This window comes from Phallusia mammillata, chromosome 5 (assembly GCF_965637545.1).
Source record: "Phallusia mammillata chromosome 5, kaPhaMamm4.hap1.1, whole genome shotgun sequence".
NCBI lineage: Eukaryota > Metazoa > Chordata > Ascidiacea > Phlebobranchia > Ascidiidae > Phallusia > Phallusia mammillata.
In genome coordinates, this window is record NC_137256.1 from 16,269,935 (window position 1) to 16,286,423 (window position 16,489).

The 16,489-nt window shown below is 38.8% G+C and overlaps 2 protein-coding genes across 3 annotated transcripts; both read right to left on the bottom strand.

Annotated features, from left to right (window-relative positions):
- Window positions 1-53: 53 nt before the first annotated feature.
- Window positions 54-1,389, bottom strand: LOC145227897 (serine/threonine-protein phosphatase 2A catalytic subunit beta isoform). Its single transcript, XM_080092828.1, has one exon. It carries the CDS (start codon window positions 1,244-1,246, stop codon window positions 287-289), a length of 960 nt encoding a protein of 319 aa, XP_079948954.1. The 5' UTR covers window positions 1,247-1,389; the 3' UTR covers window positions 54-286.
- Window positions 1,390-3,395: 2,006 nt separating this feature from the next.
- LOC145229855 (solute carrier family 22 member 16-like) lies at window positions 3,396-15,782 on the bottom strand. 2 transcript variants are annotated; one of them, XM_080095185.1, is made up of 11 exons: window positions 9,104-9,161; window positions 8,506-8,585; window positions 8,288-8,387; window positions 7,978-8,051; window positions 7,508-7,611; window positions 7,198-7,352; window positions 6,828-6,996; window positions 5,708-5,932; window positions 5,340-5,554; window positions 4,931-5,113; window positions 3,396-4,661 (listed from the first exon to the last, which is right to left on the bottom strand). In XM_080095185.1, exons 2-11 carry the CDS (start codon window positions 8,536-8,538, stop codon window positions 4,519-4,521), a joined length of 1,401 nt encoding a protein of 466 aa, XP_079951311.1. In that variant the 5' UTR covers window positions 8,539-8,585; window positions 9,104-9,161; the 3' UTR covers window positions 3,396-4,518. The 2 variants fall into 2 exon arrangements, with proteins under 2 accessions (XP_079951311.1, XP_079951310.1); XM_080095184.1 differs by lacking the exon at window positions 8,506-8,585 and having other exon boundaries at window positions 9,104-15,782.
- Window positions 15,783-16,489: the final 707 nt, after the last annotated feature.

Below are 16,489 nucleotides of genomic sequence, written 5' to 3' on the forward strand. Positions count from 1 at the left end.
TTAACAGACAAACATCATTTGACTAGTTGATATGTACAAGCAAAACAACCATGTAAATTTACACGTCTATTTGTTGGTGACATTACATACAGTATCATATAGAATTGCTAAACATACAAAAGCATTACAACACTCAAACATGTTGATGACAAAACACAACACTATTTTGAACTGGTAAAATTTGTTGAACTGCACAAGTTGCATGAAAACATACACCTGATACAAAACAAGGCAATTTTCATGACAAAGTATGGAATTACTAAAGCAAATGCCAACTTTTTGTTTCTCATAGAAAATAATCTGGAGTACGTCTTGTAACATGGGGCTCTCCACGGCGAGGTGCAGGGTCAAACTGAAGAAATGAATACCGCAGGGTGTCATCTAATTCCATCAATGCTGCCTGGTTTCCACATCTGTAACAGTAGTTGGGGGCACTGAAAATAGTAACAACATTTCGTTCATGGCACCAATTGTAACCCTCCATAACAAGTTGATGAGCTCGCGAAATCAATGTAAGGCTGTTATGATGGTTAAATGTTTCCGAAATGTCCTGTCCAAATGTGTAGCCTGCTCCACGTGGTGAAATGCCCCAACCACCTCTGTCATCTGGGTCAGACCACAGAAGGTCACACATTGGTCCTTCATGGGGCACTTCCTGAAGGCGATCCAAAGCTCTGATATGATCCAGGGTATCAATTGAGGGGGATAATCCACCATGCAAACAGAATATCTGACTGTCAACCAAAGCAGTCAGTGGCAAGTAATCAAACAAGTCTGTAAAATACTTCCAAACATTGGCATTGCCATATTTTCTAAGACACTCGTCATAAAATCCATAAACTTGTGTAATTTGTCGAGACTCATGGTTTCCCCGGAGTATTGTAATTCTATGTTGGTATCGCACCTTAAGTGCCACAAGAAGTGAGACAGTTTCAACAGAGTAATATCCACGATCGACATAATCTCCCATAAAGAGGTAGTTGGTGTCAGGAGACTTTCCACCGATTCTAAACAGCTCCATAAGATCATGAAACTGACCATGAACATCTCCGCATACAGTAACTGGGCATTTCACTTCTTGAACGTTTGATTCCCGTTGAAGAATTTCCCGTGCTTTGTCACATACAGTCTTCACTTGGCTTTCTGACAGTTGGCGACATTCAAATAGCTGCTCAATCCATTCGTCCAAATCTTTGTTAGTTGGTTGAGGCACCGACGGACTTTCATCCATAGCAGTTACAGACATAATGCTATTTTTAAAATAGAAGATCGCAAAAACAAAGTGCCTATTTTATAAAATTAAATAGACTCTTATCATATGCCTACGTTACTTCCAGTTCTACAAAATCGTACAGAATAAAGTCAGAGCACCAATTGCGGCTGCTTATATACAATGCAGCGACAACCTTTCGCCAAGATTTCATCATCTCGGTATAGTTTGTGGGCAAACAACGGCACAAATACGTTTTAACTACTACGGATTCTGACACTGACACAACTTTCAGGCACCACCTAACGTTGAACAATCGATTAATTTCCGGTCCAAACCGTATTGCCACAACGTTTCATGCTACGCTGTTTTATAAATTCACGGCATAATAAATATGATTTCACTAAATTCTTTCAATTTTTTTGAATGCCAGATTTTTTGTACGGGAAATTTTCTGCATACACTTTTTCAGTTTTTGACAAATAAAGAATCTAACTCAGGGGCGGGCAACTTCTCCAGTCGGCGGGCCTGATATGGGAAAATGAAGTACTTGGCGGGCCGGATTCCTGAATCGATATATTAATCGCGTATTTATCCAGTGATTTAAACGGATTTTTGACCACCTAAACCAAATACATTCAAGAACATCACAAATACAATACAGTCCAAACAATCTAACTGATATAACATAAAATTATTCACCACGGCGAATTTAATGCATACACCACAGTCTTAGATAGGCTACTGCTGAAACACTAACTAGGCTACACGTGTGAAAACAAAGGAAACCACGAAAGCAGGCCACATACATGGTTGGCAGTTATGTCGTAACAATGGACGTATGGTGCAATGGTAACAACGGAGGGAATTTTATTTGCTACTGGGGAGCGTTACTGTCCGTTACAACTATAATTTGACGCAGTAAGCATATAGGGGGAATTGCGACAGACTGTGGCCGCGGGCCCCATGATCATGTAAGACCTGAAACTGTCTGCGGGCCGCTCAAAATCCCGTCGCGGGCCGGATCCGGCCAGCGGGACGTATGTTGCCCGCCCCTGATCTAGCTCCTGCGCCAATTAAGCTTCTGCGCCACCTATCGAAAATTAGCGAAATGTGCGGTCTACTACGATAGCCTACATTTGAGAGGTTCAAACTTCAAATCATTAAAACCGAGCTAACCCGACCTGTAAATTAACATTTACCTAAAAATCCGAACCGGAGTTTTGTTGAACCCTATGTTTGGTTTGGCGTTGAACCCGAACCAGTAAAAAAGCGAGTCTGTATTATTTTTTAGTTTTTTTTTTTCAAAGCAGAGTAGGCTACAGAACACGCGATACAATAGCTATAGCGCGTGTTAAATATAACGAAATTTATAGTGTCGCGCATGAAACAGTCAACCTTTATTTGGAGTTTTATGAGCCTGCGTAGGCTATATATGATGGTAAGAAATAAAATAAACCGAAAGAGTTATAGGCTAAGCCGTTCAAAAAATAAACACCGTTTCGGACCGGGAGATTTACCCAAACAGGAACAAAACCAGAACCCGAAATTTACATTTTTGAAAACCTGAACCGAGCCCAAACCCCCAACAATAATAACAGTAAACCCGAACACTGAACCAAAACCCATTGACAGACAAAGCGGTTTGACTCCGTGGTCAGTATTGTCAACTACATCGTAATTTTTATTAGCAATCAAGTAAACAATAATAGTCACATTGGGCTCTTCTGAAAGTACCGTAAGTCCATCGCTACAATAACATCCTTTGACTTATGCTCGTCTGAGTAACTATTATAACTTAGGTTATAAATTAAAGATATTAGTCTGCTGATGGTTTGTTAACATATTTAATTTGTTGAAATTAATTTTGTATTGGTGGTCTCGCCTCTCGACACATCGCTGGCATAGTTGTGATGTTGTTAATCTAGCAACGATTTGCAGTTGAAGCTTTTTTTAAAACAACTAAATTTTTTTACGAGGCTCCTTTCAAGGATCTCGTTCCTGTTGTTGACAACCGCTTTTCATTACACTTTGAGAACAAAACCTCTTCGTTACACTTTGAGTAAGTTAAATCAGGCCAATCCTATGTGTGTTAAAGAAAGTTAATACAATTACCTTCTAAGCAATAAACCCTCAACCATTCAATCGACACAAGATCCAATTTGTAATTTATTATGTGCTATAAAGTTATAAAGTTGTAACTATTTAAGATGAACAAAATTCGTAACTGGGATCAGCCCTGAAGCGTCTATTTTATACAGACCATCAGGAATCACGGCACACTCATATATAAATCCCCTACTGCGAAGCAGACATGTACTGTGCAGCATACGAGGCAAGCAACGGTGCTTGTGATTCGACTTTCGGTGGATTCTCCACTGAGTCTGCGTAAAAAAAATGGACCTGACGTGCTGTGATTTAAGTAGTAACTAAGTATCCTAAACTTTGTAACTATAAGTATCCTAAACTCGGTCGTTTAAGGTGCTTTTTTTCCTTTAAATGATTCAGTGCAGTGTTGGAGGATTTTTACGTAGGCCACCTGCACCTGTTCTGCTGCTTTGGCAGGAATACCACAAAAAGTGCAATCGTGCAGCTTGAAAACTTTTACACTAAAATTCTACAAAAACAATCACAGCAACGCAAAAACGTGGGCTAATATCAAACTGTTAAAATAAACATAAATTCATAACTGGGATCAGCGCTGAAGCGTTCATGCAGACCAGCGTTCACGGAATCATGCCACGCTAATATATATATATCATGATACGCCAAACCTATTGGTATGTTCAGCAAAATATAAACGATTTTTTTGGCTTTAACGAGTTCTTTCCTCCTTCAGATTCGTTTCATTCGGGTTCGTCTGTCTTTATCGTGCAACAAAATCAAATAACTTGGAATGTTTTGTTTGTATTTAGGCAATCTTGCATTCGTTGAAAACAACACTACCAAAAAGCTTCTATATAGTGAAGCATATTACTTTTGACCAGGGGTGGGCAACCTGAGGCCCTTCATTAAAGGTTGTGCGGCACCGCAGAGACGCTTGGATTTCAAAAGTACCGGCAAACGAGTCCAATTATTACATATTTTTGAGCTGATTAATGCGCCTGGTGCTAGTTTTCTGCGATCTGGCAAAATGTGGCTAGAATCAAATACGAATTATACTTTTAGTAGAGCATATTTGGTAAGAAACAAAGCAAAATCACTTTATGCACAGGTGCGGCCCGCGATCCAATTTTGCATTTATAATTGGCTCTACCGTAACAAATGTCTGCTTTAGACCTTCTGAACCACTGTTCGAATGTCCCTTTCTAGCTTTTTAAGTTCTTAGCTTCCTGGACAGTCTGTGGCAGCTTTGTGTTGTTGGTTTCGGGAACAAGTAGATAAGAAAGCGAGGAGAGAAACAGCACAACTGCCATGCCGATAGAAGGTGCAAGACTGTTACCGGATTCTCCTATACACAAAAATACCGTGAAAAAACAATGAAATATTATGTTGACGAACACGCATGACTTTATGCCTGTGGGTACCGCCGCAATTCAAAGAGTGTGAAAATTTAAAATCATTTAAAGCAAGATATGAAAGTCCAATATTCAACAAAAGAACTATGGAAATATTTTAGCGGCTGTGAAACTTTCAAATAGATTTTGTGCATTTACAAGCAGCGATGTGACTTAAATCCAACATAGCAGTTTATACAGACTTAAATTAACAGCTACAAACCAACGTATATGATGAATGGTGCAATCATGCTGCCAATACGGGCTGAGGCGTTACACAGTCCAAGAACCGAAGATCTGACGGTTGTAGGAAAAAGTTCCCCGTTGTATGGATATAAAACATTAAAAGCGACGCCCACCGTGAACTTAGCAAACATGTTTGCAATCATCGACCCTGTCCCACTCCCTGCGGAAAACAAAATTTAAACTAACGTTTAACTTTAAAATGTAGAACAACAATTAACATAGATGAACGTTATTCATAAATATTTTTTGGGATTGTAGGCTAAACACTGGCAAACGAAATCTTTTCGGGGCAGATAATTTTTAAAATATGGCCAATATTGGACACATTTGGTTTTTTTTACAAATGGCATGGCTATTAGTGGCTATAGCCTATTACTATTACCCACATTTTGTTAAAAATGGTGCTGCGCACAGTGCTGCACTAGTTATGAACATAAAACCCATGTAGCTCTTTCGCCTTCCAAGGTGAGTGATTCCAAAGTAATAAACTAACGACGATAAAATCTCCGCGATTGCAGCAAATAAAATGTTCAGATGACGGTTTCCGCTCAATGAATTATTGTTAAGCGTTGTGACGTAATATGTCAGTGACACAATAAACCTAAAAAACAAATTTTAAAATCGCATGATTACTTCATCCAAAAATTCAGTTAAACAGGCTATAGTCTATGTAGAAACCTTTATTGTAATTACTTAATTTCTGTTTTCACCCCTTATTTATTTTGTTATTGTTTGTTTGTAAATAAAAAGTTACCAAGACAACAGCATGATTGCGAATCTTCCTGCCAAACGCTTTTCTTTGAGTATTTGACCAAATGTCAAACAAGTCGATTGAGAGATGGTTCTGGTGTCACTTGGTTTAACAAGGCGATGACTGGTTTCGGTGAAGCCGTTGTACTTTGCATTTTTTCTTAAAATCTGTTCTGCTTTTTCCGTTTGACCTTTGGCCAAAAGCCACGTTGGCGTTTCGTCTATAAGCCTATATACGAAACAATACGTTGGTTGAAAAAAGTAAAATCTACTGACGTAAGACCTCAAATCGCACAAATTAAAGTTTGCTAGATACCAATAGGTGACGCAAAGAGCATATTTGGTAAATATTTCAAAGCAAAATGCTGACTGGTGTTTGAATATATTGGGGTTGAATTGAGGTTCAATTATTAAATTTTCTTAAAACTAACTTTTACTAACTTGGTTCCTAACCTTAACTTTTGTTCATAATCGTATCCCCGTGTAACTGCCAATTTAAATAACTGTGCTCTTTGTTAGGCCCCACCTCGACTGGTTCCACCAACGTTTCCTCTCCATTCGAGTTGACTCACTGTGCGCCACACTTACTCTTTTTGTAAGCTCCGGTCAGAATACTGTGTAGCTTTCAACCGTTATAAACTAATTGTGCCCACCACTTCGTGGCGCTCAATAACATTTAAACGTTGCGCAGCTATTTCCGGCTTGAGATTGTGTTAGTGCAATTGTGTTGCTGTGAGTTCATTCACCAAGCGAAATAAACTCAACTGAACTCTCTACGCACCTATCGGTACGAAGCAAAATATGTTTGATGTTTTCACGTTGATAGTCAATACCAAAATTAAATAAAAATGACACAAGACTTAAATCATAGTCCTTAAATCGCACAAATCATGCTATTCTTTATATATTAAGAGTAAAAAGTGTAACCGAAATTGCTAATGCAAAACATATAAAAACAAACTTTGCCTAAATGTAAAAACTTGAAAATTGGGACGTGAAGACACATTCTTGCATGATTTGCATTGTTAAAACCATTCACGGGGGTAAAAAAGGTTAAACTTATATAGTATGCTTTGTCTATGCCTGTCTTGAAAAATGTCTTTAGAAAAAATAATTGGGCTTACCAATAATATGGGATAAAAGGAAGACCTAAAAGCCCTCCGAAAACTAGAAACCACCGCCAGCTCGTGAACAAAAATGAACACAAAGCAAACAGCACATAACCCATTCCGTATCCCAGCACTGTGCAAAGATAGGCTAGACTGCGCTTTTCGATGGTAACATACTCCGACCCTGAAACGACATCGTATTGTTGTTGTGCGTTGATTTTTTTGTGGAGATGGGACCTTTCTTTACAACATTCTGTGGTTCAACAGACACAGGATGCTTTTGCGCAGTAAGTAAAACAGTTTAAGGAATTTTAATTATGATTAGATCACTTTGAGTTTATTCTAAGCTTTTGCCGCTTAAGTTGGCCAGCACGTTACTGCTCACCTATCACAGTGGCAACTTCGAAGTTTGCACTTGCAAATCCTCCGGCGGCACCCACAAATATCCCATATGTAATTAAACCGGTTGAAAAACTAGTAATGATTGAACACACGAATTGCCCCGCAGTGAACAGCAAAAACGCCAAGCGTCGACCAAATCTGAAATGTAATTGAAACAGGCACAAAAACTGATGATAAACTTACGAAAGTGAAGCCCAACTTTTTTTTGCAGAGAAAATCGATTTTGAACAGACGGAACGCAAGAGAAATGTACAACGTGAATTATACCTCTGACAATGTTTAAAATGCCATACCTGTCTGAAATGACGCCAGCAACCAAGCACCCAGCCATCTTTCCGATCATGTACAATGACACGAACGTCGGCTTCCACCAAGCTTTTTCGCAAACCATTGTAAACTGTTTAATGTATTAAGAACAAATGGAAAATACGCTCACGTGTATAAAACGGGCAAAGAGTTGGGAGTATATTTTTTTTAAATGATAACAAACACTTTTGTGTAATTTCCATTTTAAAGTAAAAGCAGATATAGCCTACATGAATGGCATAGTTTTCATGGAAACGATAGCAACGTATTCACGCCTATTTGAATTTGCAGTCAGAAAAACACGGACTGTTCCTTATAGTTTATTTTCTCTTATTCAGCTGATTTTTTGTTTCTTAGGCCTTGTTAGTATTTGCAGTTTATGTCTGACACGATTGAATTTACTTCTATATGTTAATACGTCATGTAACGTTAACACAATTTAAGTGCGGGTATATACCTGTGTAGTGACTGTTTCAACATTTTCCGCAAAATAGAATGATCTGCAAGGTTGTATTGAGCTGGATTCATTTGCTGTTAAACAATTATTTTGCATTGATTATTATAACCCAACACAAGATATCATATTGTCGCCGTGTCTTCGTGTAACTAACTTACATTTAAACGTCATTTAACTAACGTAATTTTGAAACACATTAACGTATTTTAGTGCCCTAGAAGGCACTTGTTAAGGAGCTGCTAATCTAACAAATTGAATGTACAACGAGATAACAAATGATGCCATATAATACCATGTTTTCCGTTCCTACCTGATATTGCTGTAACGTTATGCATCCAACAGTGATTGATTTGTTGTGACTGATTCGATGCATTTGAAACATTTTGTTGCAGTTCAACTGCTCTTGTATTCTATAAAATAAAAATGCAAATTTTGGGCACAATACGGTTTTCAAAAAACGTTAAAACAAAAATATAACAAATATCGAGGAAAATGTAAAAAATCTATGAAGATTCGGCATCTTAGAACCTGTTCAAAATTTGTGGTTTTTGTTCGTTTCATCCCTCGAGCATCTAATTTCCTGTTTGAATTGCGACAACTAAAGTGTCCTGTGGAATTTGGTACAGTCATTATGTTTAGTCACTTCGGTATACCAAATCACAAAAGGTTGAGCAAATATCATAGGCAAAAAGGGCAAAAAAGAACTGTTCATTACAAAAACGAAACATCACGACGTTTCGACAAAACTGTCTGTGCCCAACCGTAAATAAAGCATGCTAAGAAAGCGGGTAGAGCTACTAACACTGAGCTTGGGCTTGCGCCAGGCCTGGGAATTTCTGGTAGGTGGCGCAACGGAGCATAGGCGTTTATGGTGTTGACTCAGCAATTTAGGTTTATGGTAAGAATGATTGCTGAGTGAGCACCATAAACGCCTATGCTCCGTTGCGCCACCTACCAAACCGGACACAAGCCAAAGTTCAGTGTTAGTAGTTCTACCAAGAAAGCGTACATGCTAAAAAATAAGTGAAACAAAAACACAAAAAAATAATGCAACCATATTTATTGTAATTGTTTGTACATTGTTTTGTAAAGGTGCGAACAGAAGGAAATATTTTGAGGCACTTACATTTTGATAAGTTGTGGTGGCACAGTAAAATGGCGGGGTGTATTGGGTTACAAGAAACTGAAGGTTACTGAAAGGATTAGGAATAGCAGCAAGAAACATCAGTAAACAAAGCCGCTTCTCGTATCTTCCAAACTGTCTTTTTTCGTCAAGATTTTCCATAATTTTTTTAAGCTGATAATTGCTTAAAAAAGTTAACACGATAAAGAAACATTGGAATAATATAAAATAACGAGATGGCACCAGTGTGGTCTTTGGTGCCCTGTATTTTAAACTCACAAATGTGGGTCACTTTCATATGCTAAACTTACTGCTATATATCAGTGGTTCTCAACCGGGGGTCCGCGGACCCAAAGCGGTTTCAGGGGGTCTGCGACAACTTCCTAATTTTGCAGACAACGATATTGATAAAGCGCTATTTAAAAAATAGGTCTCAGCGTTTTAAAATAGCATGAAACTTGTTTAAAATCGTTCTTCATAGGCGATAAACCAAAATGCATTGTGACATTTTAACCCACTGTGATACAACAGAGGTAAATTTTCAGTGGCAAACAGCGTCACATCACAATGTAATGGCTCTTTATTGTTGAGTTCCGATGTCGCAGCCCAGTCAAAGTGATTGAAATTTTGGTCCTGGACCAAACGTGGTTGGTATATTCTGCACATGTTTTGGGTTGCTTGTTAATAAAAAAGGACAAAAAATACCAAAACCTTCAAAGGGGTCCGTGATAAGCTTGACAGTACCAAAAGGGGCCCGCAGAGGCAAAAAGGTTTTGAACCACTGCTATATATCATAAAGACCTTTTGCAGAACGACTCTACTTTTTCTAAAGCTTCGAATCTTCCGAGATCAACTATAAACCGTTGTTAACATCACAAACGTCAAGCACGCTGCGGACGCTACCAGCGTTGTTTTAGATTTTCGAGGTTTAATTTTGAAACGTTCACTGCTTCACATTTTGTGACGTAATGCACACCAGGGGTAGCCTTAGCAACATGCGAACCAAATACGATTCTTGCGTTTGTAGCGTTTACCTCGACGGCGTCTATATTTACTCCAAACGCCACAAGAAATATTAGTGTTATAAATGCCTATTGATATAAATCAGGGGTGGGCAAACTACGGCCCGGCAGGGGAGTTCATGCGGCCCCAAATGTTGGTAAATTTTAAAGAGAAAGTTACCGAGCAACGCTAGATAGTATTACAAGCACAGGCGTAGAGTTTTTAAAAATAATAAAAAATACCGGGGGTGCAACTTGCCGATACCTATACCATGTATCTGTACCCGTACCATACTTAGGAACTAAACACAGATACTTTTTACGTGCTTTAGCCTGTTGTTTCTGCCACGTTATTATGCAAATCGTCACTTGACATAATTTCTTCGTTCGATAATAGTAAAAGCGATTCACGTTTTTAAATACTGCCCACTTTGCGCTTTGGTCACTTTGGATCAAGTTCAAGTCGTTGCAGTACCTTACAAACGGACAAAAAACGGCTTCAGAATCGTTAACACAGACCCGCACAACACCCAAAGATGCATGGATACTAATAGCGGCTCGCTTTGTTTAATGTGGCGCAAGGAATTTATTAACAAAACAACGTGCTTGTTTGAAACATTTACAATTGTTGCGTTTCAACCAATGTTTGTCCAATCAAGTGACAACAAACGGATTTGCACATAGCTGAAAAGATACTATGTTAATATTTTGGGCTAGATCAGGCGTGCACAACTTTTGTGCGGCCCTGAGCCGTGACCATGTAAATTAAAAAGTTTAATATTTAATTTTAATTTAAAATACATGCACTGGTGGCCGTGACGTATAACTAAAACTATTTTGCCAAATATTTTGATTTTTAATCTTCTAAAAACAGACTTCGTGAGACTGGAAAAAAGATTACCATCCTGTTATCCGCTTATTGTGTGCAAACAGGCACCGCAATCGTCACAATACAGATTATGACGTCATAAACAGTTAACTTCGTTTAGCTAAACTCATGCATCAAGTTAGAAATTATTAATCTGAGCATTTTAGGCGGCTTTAAATGGTAAATATATATGATATAAACCTAATTCTTTACACCAGTTATTTTAAAACAAAAACAAGAAAGCAATTGGCGGTTGTTAAAATACTATGCGGTCCCATAAGATTAAGAATTTTTGAATGCGGCCCTTGCACTGAAAAGTTTGCCCACCCCTGATATAGATCTTCGTCCTGTCTGCTTTTAGCTTGTTGAAAGCTGTCTCAGACATGTAGCCGAACTTTAACTTGCAGTTGTGTTCTTGAATAAGTCCGACAACATATATCGCTTACACATTATCCAGCAGAAACTCTAATCCAGCGAGAACACACTTAAACGCGAAAAAACATCGCCCTTTAGCTAAAAATATTCTCGTAAACATGAGCATTGACGGCGGTGGGAAAACACGTATAACTGCGAAATACAATGCAAAATGTCTAAAAATAGACTCGGACGAGAATATGACACTTCGATATGACCAAAACATGTACTGGAAGACCGTGTGAAATGTTCGGTTTTTCACTGTTTTATATTTATTATTTATATTGGCTGCAAGCGCTGCTCTTAATTTTGGCTGCTCATTTGGAAACAAAGGAAAATAACTTGACAGAGGAGAATCATGCATATAACATTAGTGCTGCCACTCTAGATATTTTAAAGCTAGATTTAGATCAGTGGTCTTCAGCCTTTTTTACAAGCGAACCCAATTTAAAAGAAAATTTTCTTCAGCATTTACATGCGACCCCATTTTTCTCCGATACGAAGAAAAATGTTCTAAGTAATGCCGAAACTGAAACTATTGTCATGTAAAATTATGCCCGCTTAATTTTTAAGTAGGCTTTAGATATCAGCATTCAGCGTTCATCAGTTTCATTCAATTTTGCCAATCTAATTCGTTTCAAAGCTCACTAATTTGCAGAAGTCAGTAAATTTATATATATTTTTCCCTGTACCCGCTGTATTAATTTTAGACACAATTTGTCATTTATGGGGCTCTATCGCGTAACAATGGCTTGGACAACTTATGTTTTATGTGGATTATTACATCACTATGATTAGAATGTGACGCGAGCTACCAAGCCGTACCGTAAAACATGAGCAAAGGTTGCGAACTCCTACAAAAACATTTCATTCTTGGGTACCAAACTTAAACGCCAATAAATAGTGTGGCGAATTTTTAGCACTTTCACCGTTTGTAATAATGAGCTGGTTAACTCCTTTATTTTCACACACCTACGTGCACTTATAATCGTTTTGTTTGAAGCGTTGCCTATTGGGTATCCTGGCGCTTAACTCTGTTATTATTGTTGTGTTTAATTGGTTTGTTTTGCCAATCATATTTTCACCATATCATATTTCCACGGCATATATCTTGTTTTACCACACACTGTATATATCTTGTTTTACTACACACCATTCACCTATTTGTTTTATATTGTAATAGTTGTCTTTTCTCCGTTTGTATGATCGCCCTTTCCCCGCCACTAATTTACGCTTGATTGTTGTATCGTTACCCGGGTGTGCCTTTGGTCGTCACGTGATTGTTTCTTCCACGTACGTGGCCGCGTCGCACGTGCGAGTAAAATAACGAAGGTCAGTCTTCCTCTGGGCGCCGTGCGAGTTACACCTGTTGGTTTCTGTTCTGTGTTGTACTGGCGTTTACTGATTATTGAGCGCAGCGTATTGAAGTTGGAAATACGTGTTGTTTTACGCCAGTGTATTTTATCGCTTTTACTTAAACAAGGCGCCCATTAGTGAAACCAGTTTGTGGTCTTTCTTTGGCTTAGTGGTGAGCCGTTATTGCAGGGTTCGGGCCGTTTCCGAATTAGGGAGGCAGTTTTGGTTTTAAAGGTACAGAATTAGGCTTAAGGGGTTGATTGGAATTTAATATCGCTACTTGAAAGATCTCTTAGCCGAATTCCCAAAGCTGCCGAAATAATTCCGTAACAATAGCGACCCCAGAAAAAGTTTAGGTTGAGGACCACTGATCCAGATAGTTTTGGTTAAGCCTAGATGCAAAATTTAGCATCTAGTCTAGTTGACCAATCCAGCTCTCGATATTACAACTTATTCCAATTCCGGCCTGTTTAAGGTTTCTAGTTAGGCTAAGACTGCGATATCTATCTCAAGTCTAAACTGACGTCACAAATTAAAATACAATTTTATGTCAACAAAGATTAAGATTTTTAATTTATATCTAGTCAAGCGTGATATCACTCTTACGCCTATAGATCTTTGTGTGCTAATTTCGGTTTAAACTAGAGTTAAACTATTTAGCGGGGCAATACCTCTAACAAGCTTAAACCAACGACACAGAACCTAAACCACTACACAGGGAGAAGCGCTGACTGTGCTCGTAAGGGTCTGGCAAGCAACGTTGACAGAAACCCGCACACCAACCGAGTCTTATCAAAAATATGGTTGAAACGTGCCTCGGAAAACGTGCGGGCTCAAAATAAGATACGAGGCGGTGGAAGGAAACACCCTGCAGAAACAATGTCAGAACAAACCAAAAACAAAGAGCAAAAGACGCGACAACTAGGGATGTGCCAAAACTGCAAATGTTCTGTTTGGTCGAGCACCGAGCATCTCACTTTAATGCTCGGTGCTCGGCCGAGCACGCTCGGTGCATTATGACGTCACAAAAAATCCCCTTTCTACGTTTTAGCTCTACAAGGTCTCTTACGTCACCGGCAGTGTTTTATTGAGCTGTACAGTGCACATGCCCGTAAAGAACGCGTTTTTCCACCATCTAATACGTTTGAAAAGTCATTCGTTTTTTTTCTTCTTGGATACCCTTTAGAACACTAGTTACGTATGTTAGCAGGGAATGAATATGCAAATTTAACGCTCGGGTTAGTTTGTGCAACTGCTCGGCCGAGCACCGAGCATCAAAAACAGCGATGCTCGGTACCGAGTACTCGGGTTCTGGCTCGGCTCGGCCCATCCCTAGCGACAACCAGTAAACGGAATTCTAGATTGTACGACGATCCGTCCAACGCGTACTGAATTCATTTTTGGTTTGGCCGACAAATTGGCTATTACAGAGCAGGCAACTTGCGACATTAAATCCATAGTTTCTGCAATTAAGAGATTGCTTCAGCCAAATGGTCACGTTTTAACGGGTTTCTGGCAACCTTGCTTGTCAGACCCTTACGAGCACAGTCAGCGCTTCTCCACCTGTGTAGTGATTTAGGTGTTGTAGGTTTTAGCTTGTTGTTGTTTTAATGCATGGTTTCACAGGAACTGACGATGCCAGTAGGCTAAATATGTATCTTAAAGTATTATCGACTGATTCTGCTTCTTTGGAAACCTGTTTCCATATTTTGAATCCTAAACATTAACAACACATCATAGATTAAATAAACACGGCGCTTTAACATAAGGCTAAACACTAGGTTTCAGTCTCAATACAACCAATCATAACCCTAAACATATAACATCTGCTCCGATGCAGCTACGGCGAGGCGTTAATATGCCTCTCCCCAGTGATGGGGAGACTCGAGTCACCTTTTCAAAAGACTCGACTTGACTCGAGTCTCAGTTGTGAAAAGACTCGACTTGACTTGGACTCGTCTTAGTAGAGACTCGACTCGGACTCGGACTCGTTATTTCATCAAAAAAATTCTTATAATAGATAACCTGTTCAGTTGGCTTCAACCAAACAACAGCAGCAATTTACTGTGCGATGCGAAGTTATTTTTGCTGAATTTTAACGTACGAAGTCGCTGTTACATTTTGCTAAACTTTCTTACGCTGACATTAAGCGTTGTACTAATTGCTTGGGTTTTAAGGTAATCGAATGCAGGACATGGCAAGGCCAAGTATTCGCTTTTAAGCGCTTATATTACTGAACAAACGCTCTAGCGCATGCAGTAAAATATGAATTTTCGGTTTTCAAAACTCCTTTGAACAGGTTAACGTTCTTTTCCACACTGTTTAATAAGTGTCAATTAACAGGTTTTATTAAAGTTCACCCTACTCTATGAAAGGGACGCTAATAGGATTTGTTAATTGTAATGAAGCGGTGTCCGTTTCAAGTTAAAAAGGGCGCGATGAACCATTCAAATGGATTAACTATCTAAACCTTTTTGCAAAAATTTTTGTGACTTGCCTTGACTCGAACTGCTAATGACTTGACTTGACTTGAGACTCGAACCGCTAATGACGCGACTCGACTTGAGACTCGAACCCCTTCTGACTCGACTTGACTTGGGACTCGAACCCCTACTGACTTGACTTGACTTGAGACTCGACTGATGAGACTCGTTACCCAACCCTGCCTCTCCCCAGCTTGCGTCGTAGGTTTTTTTACACTTTAAAACAGCTGTTCCCAAACTGGGGTCCGCGGTCCTTTAGGGGTCCGTGAGGCAATTTTTGGGGTAGAATTGAGAATCGACTGTCTCCATTGCTAAACAATGGCCTTTATTGAATAACAACTATCAAAAATGCAATTGTTCGCGCACAATTGTAATGTTTTTTTCCTGTTTTTGGATCTCACATGCTGTCTTTGGATGATTGTTAAGCGCAATTTGGCATAACTAGCTAAAATCCTGCAATCAACTTTCGTTTTTATGAAATACACATTTAGGCTTAAGGACCGCGAGCCCTCGAAATAATGACAAAGGGACCGTTTTGAAAAAAATATGAAAAAGTTTGGGAACCACTGCTCTAAAAAGAGAATAACTGCGGATAAAAGTTACGAGAAAATATACATCAATCATCCATTTTTGAAATGCATGGTTTCAGTTTGTTTAACAACGGCATGCCTAAACGTTTTTGTCACATTCCTAGAAAACCAAGCTGTGTGTAATATCCAACAGAAAGGCAGGAACAGTACATCCTGCCTTCTGTTGGCAAAACATACAGCGTGTAATTGATCACATTTCAAAGGAAAAGGGAATTAGTCTTTGTCTGTGTTGCCATCACACCATGTTGAATTTTAACTTTCAACCCATAGTATCAGTATTCCCGAAGTCATAATGGGTTTATCGTTTAGAACCCAACTTTTTTAATTTTTTTTCATAACGGTCCCTTCGTAAGTTTTTTGGGCACTCGCGGTCCAAGCTAAAACAAAACTAAAAATACCTTGGCAATATAAAACTGTGGAGTTACCAACTAAAAGTTAATTTAATCTTTTTGAAAGTATTCCCACAACAACATGCAGAATGAATTTAGTTTAGATTCATAAAATCACTTTTCGTAAGATTGCATGGGAATGTTTCGAAGGCAATTTATTAGTCACAAACAAGACTTAAATAATATATATGTATAGTGCGCGGACAATCGCCTCTGTTTGTTACTTGAAAATGAAGCAAAATACCACTTCTTGTCACAGAAAACTTATTTGTCTGACTAATTTTCGCT